Source organism: Schistocerca americana, chromosome X, assembly GCF_021461395.2.
Source record: "Schistocerca americana isolate TAMUIC-IGC-003095 chromosome X, iqSchAmer2.1, whole genome shotgun sequence".
Classification (NCBI taxonomy): domain Eukaryota; kingdom Metazoa; phylum Arthropoda; class Insecta; order Orthoptera; family Acrididae; genus Schistocerca; species Schistocerca americana.
The window spans coordinates 575,487,107-575,514,281 of NC_060130.1; the positions used below are offsets into that span (position 1 = coordinate 575,487,107).

The 27,175-nt window shown below is 41.0% G+C and overlaps 1 protein-coding gene across 1 annotated transcript in view; it reads right to left on the bottom strand.

Annotated features, from left to right (window-relative positions):
- Positions 1-5,638: 5,638 nt before the first annotated feature.
- Positions 5,639-27,175, bottom strand: part of LOC124555720 (cytochrome P450 4C1-like) — a 258,545-nt gene continuing 237,008 nt past the window's right edge. The window contains exons 13-14 of the mRNA XM_047129727.1: positions 24,791-24,970; positions 5,639-5,891 (exon numbers count right to left, since the gene is read on the bottom strand). Coding sequence (XP_046985683.1) covers positions 5,737-5,891; positions 24,791-24,970 — 335 coding nt within the window. The 3' untranslated portion in view covers positions 5,639-5,736. The remainder of the gene's footprint in view (positions 5,892-24,790; positions 24,971-27,175) is intronic.

The window sequence follows — 27,175 nt, forward strand, 5'->3', positions numbered from 1 at the left end:
ACCACCCCGCACTGCCATTTAGTGAAAAAAATACGAGTTTGTCGAGTATCGAAGCAGATTAGCGACTGGATTCAAGACATCCTTGCAGATAGAACTCAACGCGTCGCTCTGAACGGAACTAAATCGACAGATATAAAGGTAATTTCCGGAGTACCCCAAGGAAGTGTGATAGGACTGTTACTGTTTACAACATAGATAAATGATCTAGAACAAACCGTCAGATTCTCTTTAAGACTGTTCGCAGATGATGCGGTTGCTATCTATAACAAAGCAGCAACACCAGAAGATAGTAACGATTTGCAGTATGACCTCTAGAGAATTGATGAATGTTGCAGACTCTGGCAGTTGACCCTGCACGTAAATAAATGTAACATACTGGACGTACATAGGAAAAGAAGTCCACTACTGTACAGCTATACTCTTGATAGTAATAGGGCATGAAACTATTTATAAATATTGATCCAGTACCACGTAAATTTTCAGTGGGGATAGGCGTCCCGCCCATCGCAGCCAGCAATTAGGTAAATTCCACAGCGAATAAAAACCCTGATCTGTCTTTTTCCTCTGTCCTTCGTTTGGAATAGGCAAGTGGGTATAGTTCAACACTTCCCAAATTAGTCTGGTAGTTTCAAAGACGGTCTATGTAGTTGTACTGTGCGGTCTAGGAGAGTACACCGTCAGCGATGCAAAAGTACATCCCGCTGCAGGTACTTGAAAGAGGTAATAATGTTGTAGTGCACAAAAATCCATAACATAGGTACGTGTGTGTTTGTATGTATTTGACAAAGTTTATACTGCTTTATTTTGCGTTATTTATTAATTATTATGTTATTTACTTTTATTGTATGTTGCATAGCGAACGAGCGCAGGAAGTGGAAAAATCTACGTTATGTATTTGTCCGCCACTGCCCAGTGGATTGCGCAGGAAAAAAAAAAAAATTGTTTGTCAGAGGTGATAAAGTTTCCACTTTCTTTTCTTAACACATGAGTATACCAGAAGGAAATTTGTCGGAGAAACCAGACCCTACACACGAACCCACTCCTAATGTTTCACTGCAGTTGTCTGCCTTGTCTTAAAACCAACATCTGGCCGAGGAGGCAGACAAGCTGGTGGTATGGGATACTCGAGTCATGGTTGTGTGAAGGTGATGGATCACTAGAGTTCTCCAGTCAGCCAGACTACTGCTTGTCAGGTAGCTGGAGACAGGATTTCAGTATCCCCGTTTGAATAGGGCCTAACTAGGCAGCTTGCCGGCACGAAACACGTGGTGTGTGGAAGGCAAGATCGACGTTAAGTTATGGGACCATGCACCATTCATGTCACCGTCACGCTTCCAATCGGTCATCATATCTGTGGATTAGCGGAATATTAGATACCTTGTCCCTTCAAACTGTCCATAATGGCGGTTGTATATGCCTAAAATATAACAAATAGGTAGAAGAGGTTGATTGTGTTAAGTTCTTAGGATTAAAACTTGTTATTAAATTGAGTTCCAAGGAACCTAAATTTATATTTATTGAAAAGGAAGGAACATTAGGGTTTAACGTCCCGTCCACATCGAGGTCATTAGAGACTGAGCACAAACCTGGAATGTTAGCTCGGAATATTTCAAAGATGGGGAAGGAAATCGGCCGTCCCCTTCCAAAGGAACCATCATGGCATTTGCCAGGAGCGATTTAGGGAGATCACAGAAGACCTAAATCTGGATAGCCGGACGTGGATTAGAAATGCAGGATGGTATAGGCCCGGAGAACAGAGTTCGAGGATAGGCTAAAAAGAAATTCGGCAGATAAAAGGAAATACAGTACTAACCTGACTATAGCAGATGTTGGAAGTGACCACCATTCATCTCTTCGCATTTTTGGGCCCTAGTCGGCAAGTTACTGAAGACAGATCGGAGCTGGACTGTTGGAACTGCTGCAATCTCATCCAAAATGTTCTGCTGCAGTTCTTGAAGACTATGAGGGTGGTTGCGATACACCTTGGACTTGAGGGCTCCTCACACAAAGTAATCGCACACTGACAGATCAGGTGACCTAGGTGGCCAGTATGGCTGCGACCAGACTGACCTCTGCTAACAACTCTGTCAGGCATGAAGATTGTATAAACGTGCTCCAAGGTTCGGCTGACTGTTCGGGCAGTTGCTCCATCCTGTTTGAAGTAACGTGGTGTAATTATATGCGTGGTCCGGTCGTATTCACTCATCTTGGCTACTTATTTGTCCCACCCTGTATATATTTGCAATGCGCATGTAACATTTGAGATATAAAAATAAAAAAGCTAGTATACTTTGCTTGATTTCATTACATAATTACCTACGAATAAGGTTCCGTTTTAGAGGAGCCTGCAGGATTTGTAGGTGGTCAAGTCCTCCTACTCCACTTTCTTCCAGCTGTCATATGTATTATTAACAACAACAACAAACAACATGAATGTTACGTAAAATCATTAAAGTTCTTCACGCTTGCAGTCCAGTAATGTGATCAATGAAAATAAGTGTTGTAAACTGATTTTCTGTTTGATGATGGGTGGCTACAATTGCCTAGCAATTATCTTATACACCTAAGTCTATATACATACATATTTGTGACAAATTTATTATTCCTCTTAAATGAAAATGTGTTTCAGATACTTTGACTTAGTCCACACACAATCTGACCATTTCACTAAGGATCTGTGGATATAAAATTAGAAATTTATTTTTTGTAAGTATGTATTACGTATTCTTGTTTTATGGCGTGTTTTACATCCTTAAAAGTCTCCTCACTGCGGGTCAGTGTAACTAAAAATATATCTGACCAAGCAGACGTGACTGATGAATCATGCTAGGGCATTCAGCATTGTCCGAATTGGTATTAAGGAGACAGTAGGGATATGGCTAATTGGGAGTTTGATGGATAATAAATCAAAGAATTGTGGTACGCCAGTGACTAGCTCCTGTACATAAATTGTTGAAAGTAGACGTTTAGAAGCTGGAACGTCAGACAAGGCTTGTGATTTGTTGGTTGCAAAATGACAAAAGCCATTTCTCACAAGGTGTAACCATTCACGTATGGCAGGAGCTTACACTCATTTAGTTACAGATCTTTGTTGCATTTCCATTGATTCTTACGATGTGAAACAAGCGATAATTTCTGCAACTCAGAAAAATTACTCTTTAGTTTCCAGTTAGGCAACCAGTTTAATTTGTCATGTAGGCAGTGGTTTTAAACAGTATATATAGGATACAGAATTATTATGATTTTTTGTGATTATGTGAAGCAATTAAGGCCTGAAATATTACGACTGACCTGTCACAGTATATTTATCCCTTTGCTGCACAAAAAGTAGATTTAATAGAGAACAAAAAGACTAATTTGGAGTCCACTGACACAACAGTACTATTGTCACGAGCTACATTACAAACCATGTGATGATGCAAAAGGCCAGAGAATGTTTTGTCATCGTATCGAGTATGAATGCCAGTAGAGCATGTTTGTTAGAACTGTCTCATTACTATTACTCTCTTCCGTATCGGAAACACATTACTTATAGTCTGATAAACCAGTTGCACCGGTGTCCTAAGTTTCATACATCTTAATAAAAGAAAATAACGGAAGTGCAATAACTGACTGAGTTGTTTGTCTTTGAGATCCGAGGTAACACAAACTGGCACTTTAAATGAGAGCAGTAATAGCTGTTTCAGATTCCTCTATCTTTTAATAACCATAAGGCAAATTTTTATATCAGTTCATTAACCTTCCAACCTTAAGGACTGAAAGTATTTCATTGTTAATGAGTATGTAATAGAAATATACTCTGGTACTATCTTTTACACTGCGTAAAGTTATTTTAAAAGCAATAATTGCTCTCTTCACTCCTCTGTGATTTGACTGTCCTGAGGCAAAAGGATCTTCATGTTTTCTGTAACTCTGTTTATTTGTAAATACACTCCTGGAAATGGAAAAAAGAACACATTGACACCGGTGTGTCAGACCCACCATACTTGCTCCGGACACTGCGAGAGGGCTGTACAAGCAATGATCACACGCAAGGCACAGCGGACACACCAGGAACCGCGGTGTTGGCCGTCGAATGGCGCTAGCTGCGCAGCATTTGTGCACCGCCGCCGTCAGTGTCAGCCAGTTTGCCGTGGCATACGGAGCTCCATCGCAGTCTTTAACACTGGTAGCATGCCGCGACAGCGTGGACGTGAACCGTATGTGCAGTTGACGGACTTTGAGCGAGGGCGTATAGTGGGCATGCGGGAGGCCGGGTGGACGTACCGCCGAATTGCTCAACACGTGGGGCGTGAGGTCTCCACAGTACATCGATGTTGTCGCCAGTGGTCGGCGGAAGGTGCACGTGCCCGTCGACCTGGGACCGGACCGCAGCGACGCACGGATGCACGCCAAGACCGTAGAATCCTACGCAGTGCCGTAGGGGACCGCACCGCCACTTCCCAGCAAATTAGGGACACTATTGCTCCTGGGGTATCGGCGAGGACCATTCGCAACCGTCTCCATGAAGCTGGGCTACGGTCCCGCACACCGTTAGGCCGTCTTCCGCTCACGCCCCAACATCGTGCAGCCCGCCTCCAGTGGTGTCGCGACAGGCGTGAATGGAGGGACGAATGGAGACGTGTCGTCTTCAGCGATGAGAGTCGCTTCTGCCTTGGTGCCAATGATGGTCGTATGCGTGTTTGGCGCCGTGCAGGTGAGCGCCACAATCAGGACTGCATACGACCGAGGCACACAGGGCCAACACCCGGCATCATGGCGTGGGGAGCGATCTCCTACACTGGCCGTACACCACTGGTGATCGTCGAGGGGACACTGAATAGTGCACGGTACATCCAAACCGTCATCGAACCCATCGTTCTACCATTCCTAGACCGGCAAGGGAACTTGCTGTTCCAACAGGACAATGCACGTCCGCATGTATCCCGTGCCACCCAACGTGCTCTAGAAGGTGTAAGTCAACTACCCTGGCCAGCAAGATCTCCGGATCTGTCCCCCATTGAGCATGTTTGGGACTGGATGAAGCGTCGTCTCACGCGGTCTGCACGTCCAGCACGAACGCTGGTCCAACTGAGGCGCCAGGTGGAAATGGCATGGCAAGCCGTTCCACAGGACTACATCCAGCATCTCTACGATCGTCTCCATGGGAGAATAGCAGCCTGCATTGCTGCGAAAGGTGGATATACACTGTACTAGTGCCGACATTGTGCATGCTCTGTTGCCTGTGTCTATGTGCCTGTGGTTCTGTCAGTGTGATCATGTGATGTATCTGACCCCAGGAATGTGTCAATAAAGTTTCCCCTTCCTGGGACAATGAATTCACGGTGTTCTTATTTCAATTTCCAGGAGTGTATTTGTCTGGCTTTAAGAAAATAAAGTGTCATAGATGCATTATGCACTACATGAAACAAATTGAAGGCCGATATCTCTTCATAATATTATGAATTAGTCTAAATTTAAAAGAACATCGACTTTGTCACTGGCACAGTTGCCATACATAATACAATTTCTTACAACTGAGACATAATGTAACATGTTATTCTCGTCCATAATAAGATGCAAGCCAGGGCGAGTGATCAGTAGGAGAGCAACAGGATTAGAATATACAAGGAGAACTTCATGCAAAGAAAACTCCAAATGAACAATATATAACTACTTTATTAGTAAATAAATAACCAATTATTTAATCAAAATGATTTTGGCAAACAAGTGTTTTAATTTTGCTATGGTAGGCTATCACTTTCGTGGTTCCACGCACACCATGATGTTGTTGGCAGACTTCATAACTATTTCTGGACTCAGGACCAGTTCGTCCTGTGGTGTTGAGAGCTTGAAATTACGTAGAACTTTTGAAAGTGTACACTTCATCTCCAGCAGTGCAAACTTTTGCCCTGAAAACAAAATTCAAAGTACTCATCAAACGTGACTGTGATGAAGCTAACAGTTATTTCAAACTTCTATATTACTTATTGGCAAAGAGAATTTTAAGTGAGACACTTTAAGTGTAACTCGGAAATTGTAACATCTTAATGACAGTGGTACCTATGCAGTCATCATGGTGGTTGTCACAACACACTGTAATGCGAGTTTATGAAAAATGGTTGGTTTGTGGGATTAAAGGGACCAGACTGCTACGGTCATGGGTCCCTATGAAAGATGGCCCATGAATACCATTTCTTAACAAGAGGAATAAATTCACTCCATTAGTAATTGAAGAAGCGTTTATTTGCGTAAAATTGTGCACATGAGACAGGTTTCAGGCTGCAGATTCCATCTTCAGGCTTTACAACAACAAGGGAAAGTAAGAGGGATACTATACACAATTAATTAACATTAAAAGGGTGCATACAAATATGAACATTAGGTCATACTTTCATCGCGCACAAGATAATCGTGCCTGTCATATAAAAAAAAAAAACAGTAAAGCAAATTTATGGAGTAGCATGCGAGATTCTGTGGTGTAGTATGAAAAATTTAGTGAATTTATATTTCATTTGTTGTGAGCTGTCATCACTGATGATCGCGGTAAGTGATAAATTCTGCATAAGCAAGTAAGAAACATAATTTGCATGATATACACTTCCTTGATGCGCATGCGCGTACTGCAACTGTCGCTTGGAAACGTCAACAATGCCATTCCTGTTCGTGCATCGATAAGAGCGAACTGCCATCGTTCGTGGATCAGACTATAGTAGTGGGTGGCGTTTGGAACAAAATGTGGGCATTTGGCAGTGTTGTTACCTGTGATTTCTTTGGTTGTCCCTCCCGTCCTCAGTATTCCTTCTGACAGCGGCCACTGTATGCAACCTATATGTGCACTGACGCATCTCGTTGCGCATTACTCGACAGGTGGTTGACCGGTCCTGCTGAGTATCCAGGACATGTGGCGGGCCAGGCATTTATATGGTAAGCTACTTTTGAGGTTGAGAAATAGGCATTTTACGGCATTTATGCCTTCATTTTACTTTGTTAACGCTATGCCACATGTCAAGTCATTCTCAATTGGTTTGTAGCTCACATTAGTTCCCCGTTTTTTTCCCTTGGTTAGGCCCCATTCGCCTGGTTTGGTACTGACTGACTTGAAGAACCTTTCCATGCCTCACCCACACAGGATCTCGCATGCTACTTGACAAATTTGCTTTGCTGGTTTTTTTTTTTTTTTTTTTTTTGTACATGACTGACATGATTTTCTTATATGCAATCAAGGCATGACCAGATGTTCGCATCTGTATGCACACTTTTAATGTTAATTAATTTTGTGTAGTATCCTTCTTAGTTTCCTTTGTCTTTGTAGCACCTGAAGATGGGATTTACATTCTGAAACCCTGTTTATTTATCCAAGTAAACGATTTCTCGGTTACAACTGGAGTGGATTTATACATCATAAAAATATTAGCAACAATCGTGGATGGCCCACAAAGAATGTATTATACGAGAGGCTACACTCCTTCACCAAGGATTAGGCTTACAGTTACATAGGGGAGAGTCTGCTAAAACAGGGTAATCTGATGAAACAGGGTATTGTACTTTTCTCGTCTGATATGTGCTGCCATCTCCCGGTAAACATAGTAAGCTCTTTCCCACTCGATGACCTTCATTCTTACAAGGGAACATCCCCATCGCACCCCCCTCAGATTTAGTTATAAGTTGGCACAGTGGATAGGCCTTGAAAAACTGAACACAGATCAATCGAAAAAACAGGAAGAAGTTGTGTGGAACTATGAAAAAATAAGCAAAATATACAAACTGGGTCGTCCATGTGTAAGATAGGCAACATTATGGGAAATGTCAGTTGAGAAGCGCCGTGGGTCCGTGGTTAGCGTGAACAGCTGCGGAACGAGAGGTCCTTGGTTCAAATCTGCTCTCGGCTGAAAATTTTGCTTTCTTTGTTTTCGCAAAGTTATGATCTGTCCGTTCGTTCATTGACGTCTCTGTTCACTGCAATAAGATTAGTGTCTGTGTTTTGCGACCGCACCGCAAAACCGTGTAATTAGTTGACCAAAGGACGTGCCTCTCCAATGGGAACCGAAAACATTTGATCGCAAGGTCATAGGTCAACCGATTCCTCCACAGGAAAACACGTCTGATATTTTGTATCGACACTGGTGACAGCATGTGCGTCACATGACAGGAATATGTTGTCGACCCACCTAACTAGTACACTTGGCGAATGGGTGAAAAGATTCTTCTACCTTGCCCGATTTAGGTTTTCTTGTGGATGTAATAATCACTCCAAAAAAAGTGATGAAAACATAAGAGTTTTTCACATAAACTGAAATGTTAAAATTTTCAGTCGAGGGCAGATTTGAATCAAGGACCTCTCGTTCCACAGCTGTTCACACTAACCACAGGACCACGGCGCTCCTCTCCTCATATTGTCCTTAATGCTGCATATCTTACCCATGGACGACCCAGTTTGTATATTTTGCTTATTTTTTCATAGTTCCACACAACTTTTTCCTGTTTTCTCGATTGATCTGTGTTCAGTTTTTCAAAGCCTATCCACTGTGCCAACTTATAACTAAATCTGAGGGGGGTGCGATGGGGATGTTCCCTTGTTAGAGTAGCTGCAGTCTGTTGAAAGCAACCGTGAGTTCTCTAAGTGGCAAAATATATTCTTACAGTGTTCTGTTGTAATATTCGACGGTGAATTGTGCTTTTATATTTGCAAGACACTATTTTGAAGACTGTAAATTAAGCATGATATAAGTTAAACGTTGTTTGCACTACAGATTGTTGAGTGTTTCAAAATGTTTGTACCACTCAAGGGGCTGTTGAAATCAACTTTTTCTTAACGCGGAATTGTAGGATAAAACAGGGTGCCTCTAAGTTTGGTAAAACAGGGTAGGTCCCCGTTTTATCGAACTGATTTAAAAATCGCCATTTGCGATTTTCAAATTGTTTATTTAGTTTGTTCAATTAGAAAATTTATTATTATTATTATTATTGTTGTTGTTATTGTTATTCACAGGATCTAACTTAAATTATGCCATAATTATGGCACCTTATAAAAGGAAAACTGACAGACAGTCATGGAGTGAAGAGAGTATGAAAGAAGCTGTAGCGGCAGTTTTGGCCCAAACAATGGGCTACTGAAAGCATCAGAGTCCTTCGGCGTTCCTCAGAGTACTCTGGAAGCACGTATAAAAAAGACCCTGAGTGGAATGTGTTTAGAGGATGCTACAAAGAAAGGTAGGCGTATTTACTGCTTTAGAAGAAATTAATTAAACTGCTGCAGTTATTATTATTATTATTGTTGTTGTTGTTTTAGGTCTAGGCTGCTACAAACCTACGTTTAATCAGGAGCAGGAAAATTAACTGGCTGAATATATCCTGTTAATGGAAAACAGATAGTTTGTATTGACCATAGATGAGGTGTGGAGTCTTGCTTTCGAACTGGCAGAGGAAAATAACTTGCCGCATAACTTCAGCAAGACTAAGAAGATGGCAGGTAAATGCTGGTTCTATTCGATTTTGAAGAGGAATCCGGAAATAAGCCTGCGTTCTGCCGAGCCAATATCTTTTGCCAGAGCAATGGGCTTTAACCGTGCAGTGGTGAAGCAGTTCTTTGGTTTCCTGTTAGAACTTTATAACAGGTACAACTTCACAGCGGATATAGTCTGTAATGTGGATGAGATAGGAATTATAACAGTCCCTAATAAGCAATCAAAGGTGCTTACATTGAGGGGAAAACGTTAAGTTGGCGGTTTCGTTTCTGCGGAGAGAGGCATCTTAGTGACTGCTGTAGCCTGTATGAGCGCTTCTGGAATTTATATGCCTACAATGTTTGTGTTCCCTAGACAAAGAACCAAGCCTGAGCTGCTGGATAATGCTCCGCCAGAATCCACTGCGAAGTATCACCGTAGCGGATGGATGCAGAAAGAAATTTTCCCGAAGTGGTTTCAACGACTTGTTGAATTTTCTAAACCAACGGCAGAGAAACCCGTTCTTCTGCTCTTGGATGGTCACTCGACACTCACAAAGAGTACTGAACTTATTGATATGGCTAGAGAAAATCATGTTAATCTCTTATGCTTCCCCCCACACTGCACCCACTGAATGCAGCCCCTGGATGTTGCATTCATGGCCCCATTGAGTAACTATCACTCTCAAGAGGTTCGAGAGTGGGTTCAGTGTCATCCTGGACGAGTGATAACCATCAATCAAGCTGCAGGGCTGTATGGGACAGCATTCATGGAAGCTGCTTCTATTGAGACTGCTGCAAATGCATTCCGTCTGGAATCTTCCCCCTGGATGCAGATATTTTTCCCTATTGGATGTATCAGCCTGCTGAAACAACAGACACCGACCCATTGTTGGAGAAAGGTGTTGTCCTGCCTTCGGAACCTACTTCAGAGTCATTAAACAGAGAAACATCCCAGTCAGATAGGCCTAAGCCTTCAACTTCAGCTTTCCACATCTCTCTGAAAGACATAAAAGCAGTGCCGATAGAACAAAAATCTGATAGAAGAAGAGGAAAGGCAGCTGTTCTTACAAGTTCACCTTATAAGGAAGAATTAAAGTCTTCTATGAAAAAGGGGAAGACTCCCAAAAGGAAACTTCAAATGGGGCCACATTCTAATAGTTATAGGCCTACTGAAGTCAGAAATGATGGACAGAAGAAAGCAAAGAAAGTTGGAAAAGTACAGGAGTATAGCACATCGTCAGAAGAGGAAGGAGAAGATAATAATACAGCTTGAATTTATTGTAACGAACTTTTCTCCAATTCTAAGTCTGAAGTAGGCTGGGTGAAGTGTTATGAGTGTAGTGAATGGGCTCATGATCAGTGCGCCGGCATTAATGATGATGATGATGATGAACCATATAAATGTGATTTTTTGCACATGAAGTGATTGTCAGGGTTTGTAAATGGAGTTTTTTTTTTTTTTTTTTTAATTTCATTATAATGTAGTACCATGTTTTATCCAACGGGGTAGTTGACACAAGCGTAAAAAATTCTTTTCTGTGATGAGACATATTTTTTTAAATGTATGTTTTTCATGCCCAATTGTAATTAGACAGAGAGGGCAATTTGTCATTAAAAACTCAACAGATTGGTACACATAGTTCATTACATATGCCACTTTGTTTATTAAGTACCCTATTTTAATCGACTCTCCCCTAATGATAACCTTACTTTTATTTGTTAGCATCATCAGTTTTGTAAAATAAATTTAGACAACGTTGTCCATAGGAGAACAGCGATTTGGTGCCACCACAAGATCGGCCGAGGAGCCGCCAGCACCAGCCATAGTGGGCTCACATTCTGAAGATGACTTTGACTTAAGTAAACAAATAAATATCATTGTGATCTAGACTGTTATTTTAACTAAATCATGATTTTTGATCCCTGTTCCTTAAAAAAGAATTTCTGTATCAGTGGTTTAACTTTATACTTGTCTTTTTCTCTTTTTTCCAAATTTCTTTGCTCCACTCCTTCATAAACAAATTTACAAGAATAACAGATCTTTATTCTATAGCCACGTTTCTTGTGCTCTAGAGGATGGGTGATAGCTCCCCACTGCCCTCAACTAAATTCATAGAAACATAATCTTCTATTTAGTTAGTTGCCATCACAGTTCCATAAGCCATTACTCAACAAGGATAATGAGACATATGAACAAATGTGCTCATGAAACCACATTTCACACACAGATACTGTGTATCGTAATCAATACATTTAGGGAAGCAATACATTAATAGCCCTTTGCCATCCTCAGTGTGGACCTAAGAGTGTTCTGCCAGTATGTGCTTCTGACGGGATACTCTAGAAACTGTCAAGCACTTATATAAGGAAGTAAAAAACGTATCGAGTAGGATCACATGAGCAGAAAAACATAGATGACTTAAGCAGCAATTTATTATGCCAGAGAAAGACTTATTTGAAAGAGCTATACAACACGACGAGGAAAAAAAATGAAAAATATGTTGGGAAAGGCAACACTGGAGATGACAATGATATATCAATACACAGTTATTTCTAAGGAATTATTTCGATACTATACTGCTGATAAATGGCTGACACCGATACATTTCTCCGAGATATCATGCATTAATAATTCCACTTTGTATATGTATTAACTGGGTCTTGGATTAAGTACTCAGTATTTTGTTACACATCATGTCAAATAAACTTTTTAAATTTAGATTCATTAAGAATTTCTAGCACCGGAATGTTACATGACACATAATATAGAATATTACACACATCATTAACTTCATAAAGTTGAGACGAGAGTAAAAAAATTAAAGGATTTTTCAAAGGAAAATATGGAAAACTGTACTGGCAATGAGGATGCTTTGGAACCATATTTTCTGCATGATGAAATGATTTTTAATTTCATCAAACATTGTCAACAATATTCTTGACTCTTGTCCTTGGTCCTCGAGCAAGCTGACTGTTACGTAGCTGAAGCCGTTAAAGGATAGAAGTCCAAGTTTAGAGTTAGTAATAGGAGAAATATAGAAACCTATCTCTGAGCAAGTATGGTAATTTTCATTACTAAATTTAAGTCAGTATTTGCATATTGTACGAAATAAAGCTTGGCCACAAACTTGAAACTCCCTCCCCCTCAAGAAATTTGACAGGGGATTTGGGGACGTGGAGTGAAGACGTTTACCTGCTCTGCAAATATTTTTGGATCAAAGATCCAAAAACAAAACTTTTTCAAACCATTTACATCTCTAAAACAGATTAAAAATCTCACTGTAATTTCTCTATTGGTTAAGATGCTAATTTCAAAGGCTGGCAACACCATCACTGAAAGAAAGTAAATTGTGCCAAAATCTTTTTTTTAATTGAGTGCCTCAGACATATTGGAGGTAAGCGTACTTGCCTTCTTACTGTCAATAAAGACATAACATATGTTTCTGATCTCCTACTATTATTTGCATTATTTGCAGTTTAGTATCACTATTTCCTATCATTATATAAACTAATGACTTAATTAAATTTAATGTACCCTGCTAGCTCTACGAATTTATTTTAAAGGCTATGGAAATGTTACACTTTTTACTAATAAAAATTAAACAAATCTCGTGAAACCACTTTTTGTGTAACCCCAAAGAAAACGTTTTATACAACAAATGTAAATAAAATGTTTCTGTCTCAAGTAAAAAAATAATAATAATTTCACTATGATATATGTTATTGAAACTATATTATGTTCAAAATATTGATATTTTATGAGCACTATACCGTCAACATCTATGTCATTCAGTCAATTTAGCAGCAAGTCGATATATTGATGTTGAAGGAAATTTTGCAATCATAGATAGCACAATATAAGTGTAGGGCATCACATATTAGGAGATTTGAATATAGTGTAACTGTAAGAGGCCACTCGGTTGGCTGGGTCACAGTATCAACAAGGCTACTGGCAGTATAATGGTCTCTACAACGAGGACGTGCAGGACGTGCTTCAAACAAAGAAAATACTAATCCATTCGTACTTCATGCTTTGAAGAAAACTGTCATACCTGTGAGAGAACATCAGTAAACAGCAGTGACATAGTCTGAAGACTCCTCAACCGATATTAAAATCTCAACAAAGACTGCCAGTTGCTTTTTGAATCACACTTGATTAATTCGTCATTTTTCTTCATGTCTTGGCGCCATATCACACATCAACACTGTGCAATCAGTGCCGCAAGCACTTTTATGTCTACGATGAACTTGATTTCGCCAATAGGCGGTGTTTCCATCATTTAGCAGCAATACACACCGATCAGCAAGAACAGGATTGACTGCTAATTAGACACATGCATGGTGCATGTAGTATCAGTGAGCATCTTGTTCCTGTGCAGAATAGGGAAGGTACACAATCTATCTGAGTTTGACCAAGGGCAGATTATGATGGCCCAGAGGCTTGGCACGAGCATTTCAGAAATTGGACGACTTGTTGGGTGTCTGGTGCTGTGGTGCGTGTCTTCAACATGTGGCGAAACCGAGGTGAAACTTCGTTCAGACGTCATGGAGCTGGTCAGCCACACATCATTACAGATGTCGGACGTCGTAGGGTGGGCAGACTGGTAATACAGAACAGGTGGCGAACTGTGGAGGAACTAACATCAGACTGTAATGCTAGGCAGAGTGAAAGTGTGTCTGAACATACAGTGCACTGAACACTTATAACGATAGTCCTCTGCAGCTGAGGACCTAACCTTACGCCAATGTTAACACCATGATATCGGCAACTACAACTGAAATGGGTACGTGACTATTGGCACTGGACATCAGCACAGTGGCAGAGTGCTGCATGCTCTGATGAATCATGATACCTTCTTCATCATGCTGATGTTACATTCAATGGGAACAGCTCCTTGACACCTGTACTGCAGGACAGAGACAAGTTGGCGTGGCTCCTTTACGCTATGGGGAATATTCATGTGGGAATCTATGGGTCTAGTGGACATCATGCAAGGCTCCATAAAAAGTGTATTATAGACTGGTTGTGCACCTCTTCAAGAGAATCATGTTTCCCCATGGCATTGGCAAGTGGCATTTATCAACAATATAATGTGCCATGTCACAACACAAGGCCAGGTTCCAATTGATGCACTGCCACCCCCCCACCCCCCACCCCCACCCCCCCCCCCGGTACCAATTCCCTCCAGCGACCTACCAAGGCCTCATTGCTTCCATGCCACAATGCGTTGCCGCTGTTATCTGTGCCAGCGGTGGACATACTGGCTGTTAGGTGGGTGGTAATAACGTTCTGGTTGATCAATGTACTAACCGTGTTTCAGGAAAGTCATTTATATAGTGTAAACTATATTACAGTGTGTAATACTACTAATGATGATCCAAATTATCTGTCACATTTGTTGAAGACAAGGAAACATCGCAGCAATATATCAGGAAAGTTCTTCACTGCACTTGGTGTTATTTTGTTGCAACATACACACTACAGTTTTACAGCAAAGTAATCCTTGTGCTTATATGACGAGTTCAGCGAATCACCACTGTGAGGTCTTGGCAATATTCCTTCTATCATAGTGCTCTATCTGGCACTTGTTAATCACATTTGTAACATTCATAAATGATTTGTCACAGTTAACAATATTCGCAAATAATGTCAGATATACAGCTGTACCTGCATGACGATTGGGCAAAAATTACTGAGTACAAAATGTAAAAATAATATCGCAGGGTATTCCACTGTTTAGCTGCTTACTGCATAGCCACAATGGTAATCTTCATCAAACACCAATCTGTTGGCATTAGTATTAAAAATGAAATTTTTACATACTTGGTTGACAAATCACTTGTGCTTTTGACATTATTTGCCAGTGTGTGATTTACTAACTGAGTTCCATGTAGAGATATTGTGTAACGGTTTCCATGGCCAATAGTGATTTACTAAAATATTCTACTGAGATAGGTTACAAAAAGTAGCCTTTCATATTTACAACAGCTTCACACTACTTTAGAAATATGAAGAAATATCAATGTTCATGTTAATATTCCAGTCCATGGCATGTGATAGTACATGTTGTTGTTGTTGTTGCTGCTGCTGCTGCTGCTGTTGTTGATGTTGATGTCATATTCAATCTTAGGAGTGGTTTGATGTAGTTCTCTATGATACTCTATCCTGTACAAGCCTTTTCATCTCTACGTAATTACTGCAATCTACAACCATTTGAACCTGCTTACTCCAGTGTAGCCTAGGTATCCCTCTGCAACTTTTACACACCATACATACCTCCATCGCCAAACTGAAGGTTCTTCCATGCCTCAAGAAGTGTGTTATCAGTCAATCCTTTCCTTTAGTCAAATACCTTCTGTTTGTTAGGACACATAATTTTCCGATACCCATCTCAAGTTCTCAGTCCCTCAAGCACCAATGATACAAACACAATATCTCTCTACATTCCTATACCGATACTACACTAGAATAAGTGAGCGAACTGGCGCAGTAACGTCACAGGACTAGCATGCGAGAGGAATGGGATATCTAATCCTCATCCAGTCACTCCGTTTCAGATTGCCTGCAGTCTTAGTTAACCACATCAGGTGAATACTGGAATGATTCACTCGAAACAGTCGATTATATAATGGTGGCTTTCACGGGCGGTATTTGCATCCTTAATGAATTTTGTTCTGTAGGGGACATACCCTGGTCTGTGAATAAGATATTGTCTCCTAAGACTGGAGACATCATAAATGGTACTAAAGACTCAGTTACCATTTCAAACTTAAACTTACTCATCAAGCCGAACTGTTTAAATGTATCCACGCAATGGTTGGGTCGTGACGACACCAGACCGCTGCTCAGGGTCTATGGGAAATATCTAGTTGGCCCCACAAAGCATTCATTTCACACAAAGTGACATGAATGTGACGGCATTGTGACGTGTACAAATTGTATGCATTGACTTTTGTGACTGACACCCTGGACTACCCACAGTACCAAGGAATAAGGTCACCGAGCAAACACTTAATCACCACAGCGTGCAGTCACAGATGAATCATTAAGCCTTTACACATAGCGCAGCAAGCGAGTCACATGTGCAACCACGCAGACACTGGCTCTACATGAGGATAAGGCTTTAGCAACCAGTGAGACATTCATGATTCAAGCATACACTGTACTCAAACATGTGTAAATGTAAGGATGTGACAGAGTAGCAAGGAGGGGCAATCATTTTGGGCAGTGTCCAGGTGTTTGAAGTTGTTGCATCTGTTGGTTTTTCAAGATGGATTGTTCAACGTGTTTACAAGCAGTGGTGTAACACCAGACACGACGTCCAAATTGTGGTCAAAAAAGATCCTCACACAGGAATCGGAGACGCGTTTCACAGCTTGTGAATCAAAATTGCTTCCAAACCAAACACGAATTACTGCAGCAGTGAATGAAAGTCCATTTGAACAAGTTAGCGAGAGAACACTGCAATGCAAACCGCATGCAATGAACATTTTGAGTCTGTCACATCGCAAAGGGCCACTACTCACACTGACACACTCGTAAAGATGATGACAGCAAAGATCAACAGTCTGGAAGAATATGTGATGGTTTTCTGAACACTCCCCACATTGTTACATCTCAAGTGGCCTGCAAAATCACCTGACCTGATCCCCACAGAATATCTGCAAGACTTGTTGGACAGTAGGTAAGGCGTCGACATAATCATCCTAACAATTTGGGGGGAACTGTGCGATCAAATACTCAGAAAATGGCTTAACTTGGATGCGATGTAGCTGCACAGAATTGTGGACTTGCTTTCTAACTGAATCTAGGCTATTATCAAGTCCAGAGGCAGAATTACATGGCACTGAATGATGCTTCTAATTATTTTTCTTGGGTGACTAATCTTTTATCCAGTGAACTTATCTCGGTTGCCACAGTCTCATGATCTTAAACTGCAGTAGCCATTGTAGCACATGAATTAAAGCGATAGCTCATTGTATCTTCAGTTGGTAGAGTCACTGTAATTATGGAAGCTAATCTGTCCTTTCTTCCTTTGAAAATGGCAACCTGTCAATTTAATACAACAAGTAACAACTGTACATAAGTGACTTCTGATGTTAAAAAAAAGGAGCTATCATGGCACCATGGTTCTGTAGGTAGTGGCTACTACTCCAGACCTAGAGGTCCAGTGTTTAAACCCACTGCTATTTTTACCGTCCTGTTCTGTGTAGGTAGAGCACAGTTCATGATCACTAGCACTTATGGTAAACCAGAGACCGGTGGAACAAACAGGCGACTCCTAGGGTCGATGATGGTGGAATTCACAAAGTGAACTACTAACCAAAAACAAGTCCAGATGGTAGCAAAGTCATCTTAATCTCTATAAACAGTTCACGAACCAATCTGTATCAGATACATAACACATGCAAAATCAAAACTCTAGTGATCAATGGCACATACTTAAGGCTTCAATAAACTATTGAGATGCTTGCTGCCTTACCGACACACTCGCCTCAGTGGACATAGACTTTTTTTTGTTTTTAGTTATTGGATTACGGGATATTCTCATATAGCCATCTCAATCTTTGATTGTCAGTTATGGTTATACGAACATAAGGATAACGCAACGCCCATGCCCCGAGCAGAGGAAATCTCGACCGCAGCCGGGAAGGGAAACCGGGCCTCTTCAATTAGCAATCTGGAGTGCTGGCCACGTACCTACCACGGTGGACTGGACATAGACTTACTACAATTAACTAGACTGCTTACTGGTGCTAGTGTAACGTCCCCATATTGAAGCCACCATTTGCATAGCAACGCTGTGTTTGCGTTTAGTAAATGACGCCAAATAGGTGATAAAAAAGTTGCACACACAATGACTTCACAGATGTAAACAACGTTCATAAGGACTCTATATCCCTGTTGTTAGAAGAAAGTGTGAAAATGAAGTAGCTACTTCAAGCTATACTGGTGATTACAATAATTCAAGTCCAAGCTCGTTGAATGAAAAATATGATACAGTTTTGTGGAAAATAATGTACGCAGATAAAATTATGCCATACAGAAATAAATTAAAGCCTCAAAAGTAATACTGTTTTTGGAAGTAACACTTTATAATTATACAGGCAAGGCACTAATGCAGTGCTCTCTCATTGCTGTAATCATAGCTCAGGTAGATAGTTTGCAACATGAAAGGTGAGCGTAGGGGTAGCTTATGCGTAAAACGATTTTCCTGCAATAAAAAAATTTTAATTTACTAAGGCAATGTGATATCTTACGTGAGAATCGTTCAGAATATTTCACCAATATGAAAAGAGAAGGTTATGCTAATTTAGCTGGATCAACCAGTCCCACATCGCTGTTATGACAACAGATTTCCCAACCAATGACTACGCTTAAGGCAAGAAGGATGTGTTTACGTAGCTGATCGGATCCAGACATCCAGTTTAGCGCAAGACATTGTGCACACTGCACAGCTATGAAAATGCATTCTTCTTGTTTCCATCTCCACCAACATACTTCTGTATTCTCTTGGTTGTCATGAAATTCTATTTGTATGTGGCATAAGACTGCACATAGACACAGTCGATTTCAAAGATATCTTGTGTTTTCTGTCATGTGGGGCAAGGTTGATTTCCAATTACTTTTAATTCCACTGAAACAAGTTTTCCCTTGCAAATTATCAAAGTAAGTGTTTTATTCGTTTGTATGTTAGGGAAATTATAATCATGATGGAAAATTTTACACGTCAATATTTCACAAGTCATATACCACATGAGAAGAAACTAATATCACTAGTTTTGGTATCCCTGCAGTGAAATGTATGTAACACCGACTTTAACAACCCCCTTCCATGCTGGAAAGCTTAAGAAATGAGGTGTTCTAGATTAAAGTTATTTAAGTGTCTTAAATATTGATAGTCTGAAAAGCGAAGTAGGAAATTATTATGATATAACGGTGCATAAAAACTAAATGCGCTCGTGACCCTCCTCTGGGACCTTATATACAAAGGGCGTTCAAAAAGTTTTGCACAGTTGTCTCTAATTTTTTTTATTTTTTGCAGGAGGAGAATGAATTTTTTTGTGAACATACTTGGATCATTTAGCTGTAATTTGGTATATAAAAATATCTTCTTTTATTTACAGACGAGCCATAATGGACCGTGAAGTAGATGTCAGGTTGAGACAACGGTCGGTGATGGAGTTCCTCTTCAAGACCAGCGATGATTCTGCCACATCGATTCACAGGAAGTTGCTCCCTGTTTATGGGGATGACACAGTGGATCACAGCACTATCCAGTGGTGGTTGCAGTGGTTTAAAGAAGGTGATTTCTCTCTGCTGGACAATACACAATGCGGTAGACCATCGACAGCAGTGAGTGATATGAATAAGGAGACCATTGATCAAATCATCCAAAACGCCAGATATGTGACCACACGACAACTTGCTGAAGTGACTCGATTGTAATTGGGCAGTGTGGTATCACTGGTATAGTCACTAGGGTACAGAAAAATCTGTGCGCGTTGGGTGCCTAGATTATTGACAAGAGAAATGAAAACACTGAGGAAGAATGTGTGCGAGGGTCTCATGAAGACCCTTACTGAAGAGTGGAAACAGTGTTTTGACGGCGCCATTACCAAGGATGAAACATGGTCGTTTTAGCCCGAAGCTGAGAGCAAAACTCAGTCCATGGAGTGGCAACATCTGGGTTCCCCTCGGAAGAAGAAACCAAGACTTTCACGAACAGCAGGCCGAAAGGTGATGGCCGCCTTCTTCAGGGATCAGTGTGATGTCATTTTCATTGACTTTTTGGAACCTGGCTCCACAATTAACCGTAACCGTTACTGTTTGTCGTTGGACAAGCTGCGACGTGCCAAGACCCACAGCCCACAGCTTCAGGGTCAGTTCATCAGACTACTCCATGACGATGCCAAACCCCATACAGCCCTTATGACCCACGAGAAAATCAGGAAAATGGGTTGCAAAATTGTTCCTCATATTCCCTACAGTCCGGACCTAGCTCCGTCTGATTTTTACCTCTTTGTTCGTCTGAAGGCCCACCTGCGCGGTAAAACAGTTGATAGTGAGAATGATCTTACTTTCTATGTGTCAAGCGATGGTGTAAAAGTCAATCCCTAGAATTTTACGAAAGTGCATTTACATCACGGAAAGAACGTTGGGCCAGATACATCACAGCTGATGGAGGCTACATCGAGTAGGCTCAATGTATAGCTAAATGTTCCTAGTATGTTCACAAAAAATTTCACTCTCCTCCAGCAAAAAATAAAAAAAGTTAGAAACGACTGTGCAAAACTTTTTGAACGCCCTTTGTAAAATGAGCACGTCTAACATTTCGCTGCACAGCTGCCCCTAGCACAGATTTACTTCTGCATGTTGTCCTGAACTGTTCGGCTATATTCACGTGGCATTCCCTTTCAGCTTTCATGGCTCATGGTGCATAATACTCATGTAATTTATGACACTGAGCCAGAAAATTTAATTTGTGGGCTCCACGGATTGCCATAGTTCACATTAGTAATAACTGTTATTGCATAAGGAAGCAGCAACCAGTAGTAATAACTGTTATTATTTTTAATGTAGCGTAATTAAGTAGCAACCAATAGTGCTATTAGAGAGACTTGCTCCCACCAACATCTCGTTAGATCAACAGTTCCGCACGTCTTACTACGGAAGGGTGGTGTGAGTCATCAAGTTCTAATCACGGTGCTCACCAGTGCACTTTGGATTCATATTTTCTGTTTATTTAATGGAGCTGCAAATTGCTACAAGAAATTCTTTAATAACATATGATGAAAACCTTTACATATTAAGTCTTGTTACAAGCCTAGACTCAGTAAGCTGTGTTAGTGGTTTCAGATGTCTGCTTTGAGAATGCCAGGCTGCTTCACTACACAAACTTCTCTGAAGAGGTTTTACTCAACAGTCAATGATACGAATTTGAGTTTTTTTCATCAAAATGGGAATAATTACGAAGTGAATATACTTTTTCAGTGTGAAATCAGTGTGATAGCGATTAGGCACTTCTGTAGGTGTTTGCCGATATTGGCGTTAGCAACTTCCTTCCACTCTGAGTAACTCCAAAAATGGGCAGATTTGTTGGCTGAAATATGATTTAGTGCTTCTGATATCGCTTCATTCAGCATTAAGTTTTCCATGAATCTGTGCACGGAACTCAAAGTGTCCAATGTGCTTGCATTACTACAGAGCAAGCACTGCAACGTATTCAGATAGTTTATCACATACAATTGCCAAAGGAAATCAAACAGCAAGAGTAAAACTCAACACACTACAGTTCCTCACTAAAGTGTGACGAAAAGATGCGAATTCCTGGTGAAAAAACTGCACAAATGATCGCTTCTAAAGAGAAAAGAAACAAGATATAAAGCATTAATAACATTATTAAACAATGTAGTGAGGCATTCTGATTGGCCGCGAGGGATTAGCCGAGCGGTCTCTGGAGCTGCAGTCATGGGCTGTGCGGCTGGTCCCGGCGGAGGTTCGAGTCCTCCCTCTGGCATGGGTGTGTGTGTTTGTTCAAAATAGTTCAAATGGCTCTGAGCACTATGGGACTCAACTGCTGTGGTCATCAGTCCCCTAGAACTTAGAACTACTTAAACCTAACGAACCTAAGGACATCACACACACCCATGCCCGAGGCAGGATTCGAACCAGCGACCGTAGCAGCAGCGCGGCTCCGGACTGGAGCGCCTAGAACCGCACGGCCACCGCGGCCGGCTGTGTGTGTTTGTCCTTAGGATGATTTACGTTAAGTAGTGTGTAAGCTTGATGACTGACGACCTTAGCAGTTAAGTCCCATAAGATTTCACACACGCCGGCCGGAGTGGCCGTGCGGTTCTAGGCGCTACAGTCTGGAGCCGAGCAGGTTCGAATCCTGCCTCGAGTATGGATGTGTGTGATGTCCTTAGGTTAGTTAGGTTTAATTAGTTCTAAGTTCTAGGCGACTAATGACCTCAGAAGTTAAGTCGCATAGTGCTCAGAGCCATCTGAACCATTTCACACACATTTGAACATTCTGATTGGACCACAAACTATAAAATTAATTTGAATCATACTCGTGACTTTCAGATTAGTGTAATACAATACCCATCACACTAAAAAGTTTCATCTGTCTCCGTTGCTGTCGAGCGCGAAATGCAAATTGTAGACATTTTTTGTAGGGCATTACTCAACGCCAATAAACCATTTTATACTATCCAAAACGATGAGCTGTAGCTGACGCTATCGAGAAAGGATGAGGGAGCACAGCGGCGCTGCGGCATTTGCTGCTGGTTGCCAGTAAAAGAGCGCCAGAGACGTCTGGCGCATTTGACATTAAAAGGCAGACTGCCTGCCAAGAAATCTTTCCTAAAAACATTATTGAATAGAAATTTTGTTACCAGTGTGACAAAATGGAATAAATAGTAGCTGTGCTATCATTGCACTCTGGACTTCAGCATTTAGACTAAAGGCGCTATAAAAATGAGGCAACAAGCGGCTTAGGCCGTGAGATATTGTAGTCAGACGACACGCCTTTTACCGCTAGACCACGGGCATCAATGCAGCATAACAGCTGCAAAGAACACAGGACTTCCTCCAGGAACCGCCGCAACTGCCAGTTTGTGCTGGTAGCCGGACTTGGAGTATCATCAGAGAGATCCTGTTATATGTCCCATTCGGCGCGGACCTATACTCTGTTGCCACCGGTCAGGTTTTGTGTCAACGATTGTACATCCTAGGGTAGTAATGGCTAGCTCATGATAAATTCGTAGTACTGGAGAAACAAATTTGGTGCTTTCCTGGTCCCTGTGTATTATCTGCTACTGATGATTTATACATGTTTCGCAGAGGACAATTGCTTTTGTGTTTCTTAAGCTGGCTATTAATGGTTCTTTTGGTAGTTTGTGTATGCTCTTGACCACATGTGCAAGGGATTTTACATGTTTCTGCTGTGGCATGCGGCAGGCATAAGTCCTATGCAGTGTTCAAATTCACGCACCTTTCTCGTTGTTTTGAACAACTTGACAACTTGGTCTTCCATTGATACGATCTCTGACTCCTTACATTCGATAGCTGAGCTTTTTCAAGCTCAAAACTGCTATCTGAGACTTCATAGCCACTGATGATGTCCCCATGATTAGAAGACAAAAACGTTAGACACAGAAATATATTTTGGACCAAGGCCTATTATTCATAAAACAAAATTCACAGTCGCTTTTGCACCCATCCTTATAGTTCCGATCTTGAGTTCTGTCTCTGACTACTTCGTCGTCAACGGTACATTAAAACGTGCTCTTACTTCCTTTCTACCAGAACAGTTACATATACTAAACTGCAGGTCTGAATATTTCCCATATTCATGGAAGAAATGGTTCAAATGGCTCTCAGCACAATGAGACTTAACTTCTGAGGTCATCAGTCCCCTACAACTTAGAACTACTTAAACCTAACTAACCTAAGGACATCACACACACCTATGCCCGAGGCAGGATTCGAACCTGCGACCGTAGCGGTCGCGCGGTTCCAGACTGTAGCGCCTAGAACCACTCGGCCACACCAGCTGGCTGTTCATGGGAGAGGTTCAGCAGATAATGTCTAAATTATGTAACAAAAAGGATCTTGGCAATAAACTTTGCTGTTCTACTAATGGTAAGTTATTTCACAAATACGATTTCCTTTGCAAAGTAAACAATCTTCTTCACAGTTGACACTATTATGGATCAATGTAGGAACCTCTTCACAAAAAATTCCATTCCAAATGACTATACCACCCAAACTGAAGCAGCTCCATCTTTATAACCGTTACCCTCCTTCGAAGCTGCAATGGTTTTAAACTGATCTGTAATTGACATTTGAGCATATCCTAGCCAGCAGGGGCTCCTTAAATCTACATTTCTCTTAGAGCAAGATCTTATGCTTCATTTTTCTTATAACAATTTTCCTGTTGCCCAGCGTTTCGTTTATATGTGTATGTAGGGAGAAGCTGCACTTATTAATTCCCTTACTGAAGTCTTATTAATTCCCTTACTGAAGTCAGACTCATTAAATGAATGATGAAATAGGCTTCAAGTTTCGTGACAAATAGTTCTGGGCATACTTGCTACTAGTCAGTATCTATTACATGTTCTGGTTTTTTTCAGATTAACACGTTTATTTTTTTTTTGCGAAGCAGGATATGAATGGAGTTGGCAAAGATTTTTCTCTACGCATATGTGGGGCCCCAAGCTCCCTTTCTTCCCTCTCATTGAATATTTCAGCTGATGCAGCGACAAACGGAAAATGGTAGATAGAAACAAGACCATTCCTATTTTCATCGCACATCATGATAAGATTCAGATGTACTATAATTTGTGAAGTCTTACCAACACAGTTCCTCAGTCCTGCACTGAATGGAACAAAGCAGTAAGGATGCCTGCCCCGCATTCTTTCCGGCAGGAAACGGTCTGGATCAAAAGTTTCCGGATTTGGAAAGTGCTCTGGGTTCCTGTTCATGTGGAAAGTACTGATGACTAGAGTAGTTCCAACTGGTACAAGTTTATTTCCTGCAACAAAGAAAAAAATTCAAGTTTCTTTTATTTGTTTTCGAAATTTATTTAAGACATCTATATTACTGGTATTGCAAGCATTTCTCGAAACGCAATCCCACTAAGGAGTAGATTAATTTCACAGACATTTATGATAATGTCTTTTGGAACACACGCGTCTATAAATGATACAGTAAGTTTTAAAACATATAGAAAATGTGAAGTTTCTTGGTAGGTACTTGTGGAAATATTTTTGTGAATGAAATTTTTTTCCAAACGAGCATATTGTATGATGGTTGAAACTTATGAGTACTTACAAACTATCCAAACAAGTCAAAGGATGCCCAACAAAATGGTGGTAGTCAGCTCTATACAGTAATAACATTGGTACTTTCATAGTAACAGTGTTGCGCAACATTTGGTTATTGGAATAACTGTTCAATATTGCTTTACTCCCCTAACGTACATCATGTTATCTGTATTTTTACTAAATATTAGTTTTTATAACACCTTCTACATCGTGCCTGTACAACATCCTGATGGAATATGGTATACCAAGGAAATTAATGGGTATGATAAAAGCATGCACAGCAGAGGCAAGAGCTAAGGTAGAAACACCAGGCAGAAATATTCACGGAGTTTAACACAACACAGGCTTGCAACAAGGTAATGCCATCTCACCCATACTGATTAATATAATGCTCACAAGGGAACCTCCCCATCGCACCCCATCAGATTTAGTTATAAGTTGACACAGTGGATAGGCCTTGAAAAACTGAACGCAGATCAATCGAGAAAACAGGAAGAAGTTATGTGGAACTGTGAAAAAAATAAGCAAAATATACGAACTGAGTAGTCCATGCGCAAGATAGGCAACATCAAGGATAATGTGAGCTCAGGAGCGCCGTGGTCCCGTGGTTAGCGTGAGCAGCTCCCGAATGAGAGGTCCCTGGTTCAAGCCTTCCATCGAGTGAAAAGTTTACTTTCTTTATTTTCGCAAAGTTATGATCCGTCCGTTCGTTCATTGACGTCTCTGTTCACTGTAATAAGTTTAGTGTATGTGTTTTGCGACCGCACCGCAAAACCGTGCGATTAGTAGACGAAAGGACGTGCCTCTCCAATGGGCACCGAAAACATTTGCTCGCAAGGTCATAGGTCAACCGATTCCTCCACAGGAAAACACGTCTGATATATTCTATACGACACTGGTGACGGCATGTGCGTCACCTGACAGGAATATGTTGTCGACCCATCTAACATGTACACTTGGCGAATGGGTAAAAAGATTCTTCTACCTTGCCCGATTTATGTTTTCTTGTCGATGTGATAATCACTCCCAAAAAAGTGATGAAGACATAAGAGTTTGTCACATAAACTGCAACAAATGAATTCAACAGTTTCACAGTCGCACAGTTTTCCCTGTGCTCTGTCAAAACATACTTTTTTAACGTTTTCAAATTTTTCCGTGTGTAGACCGTCAAATCCTGCATGTGTCCAAGTAAATCTGAACATGTCCTAGAATTTTGGAGAGCGAATTTGATCATGTTTGAGTGCATGAACTTTGATAATTATCTGAAAATAAAAAATTAAAATTTTCACTCGAGGGAGGATTGATCCAGTGACCTTTCATTCCGTAGCCGCTCACGCCAACCACGGGACCACGGCGCTCCGCATTTAATGGGTTCCTTGGTGTTGCCTATGTTCCATACGGACTACTCAGTTTGTACATTTCGCATATTTTTTCATAGTTCTACACAACTTCTTCCTGTTTTCTCGATTGATCTGTGTTCAGTTTCTCAAGGCCTATCCACTGTGCCAAATTATAACTAAATCTGAGGGGGGTGCGATGGGGACGTTCCCTCGTCAGCAATGGAGTCCCAATGACACCACAGTCCAAGCACTGTCGTAACCCAAGACAATGGAGACAGTGAGGGACCTAATGTAGAAACCAACCAGAGCTAGCCTGAACATCAATGCCCAGAAGACGAAAGTAATGCAGAGGATCTGTGTAGAGAACTCCATTGTAAGCAGGGGACCTGAGATGGGCTAAGGCAGAAAACATGAAGTATCTTATCATGTCGTTTAACAAGCGCAACTTAAAGCAGGAGATAAAACAGCAGAGTGCTAATGCAGGTAGAACATTCCTCAGCATTATATCACACATCACACATGCTCTCTAGTAAAATGCAACTAAATGCATATGGTCCCGTAATAGTGAAGGTG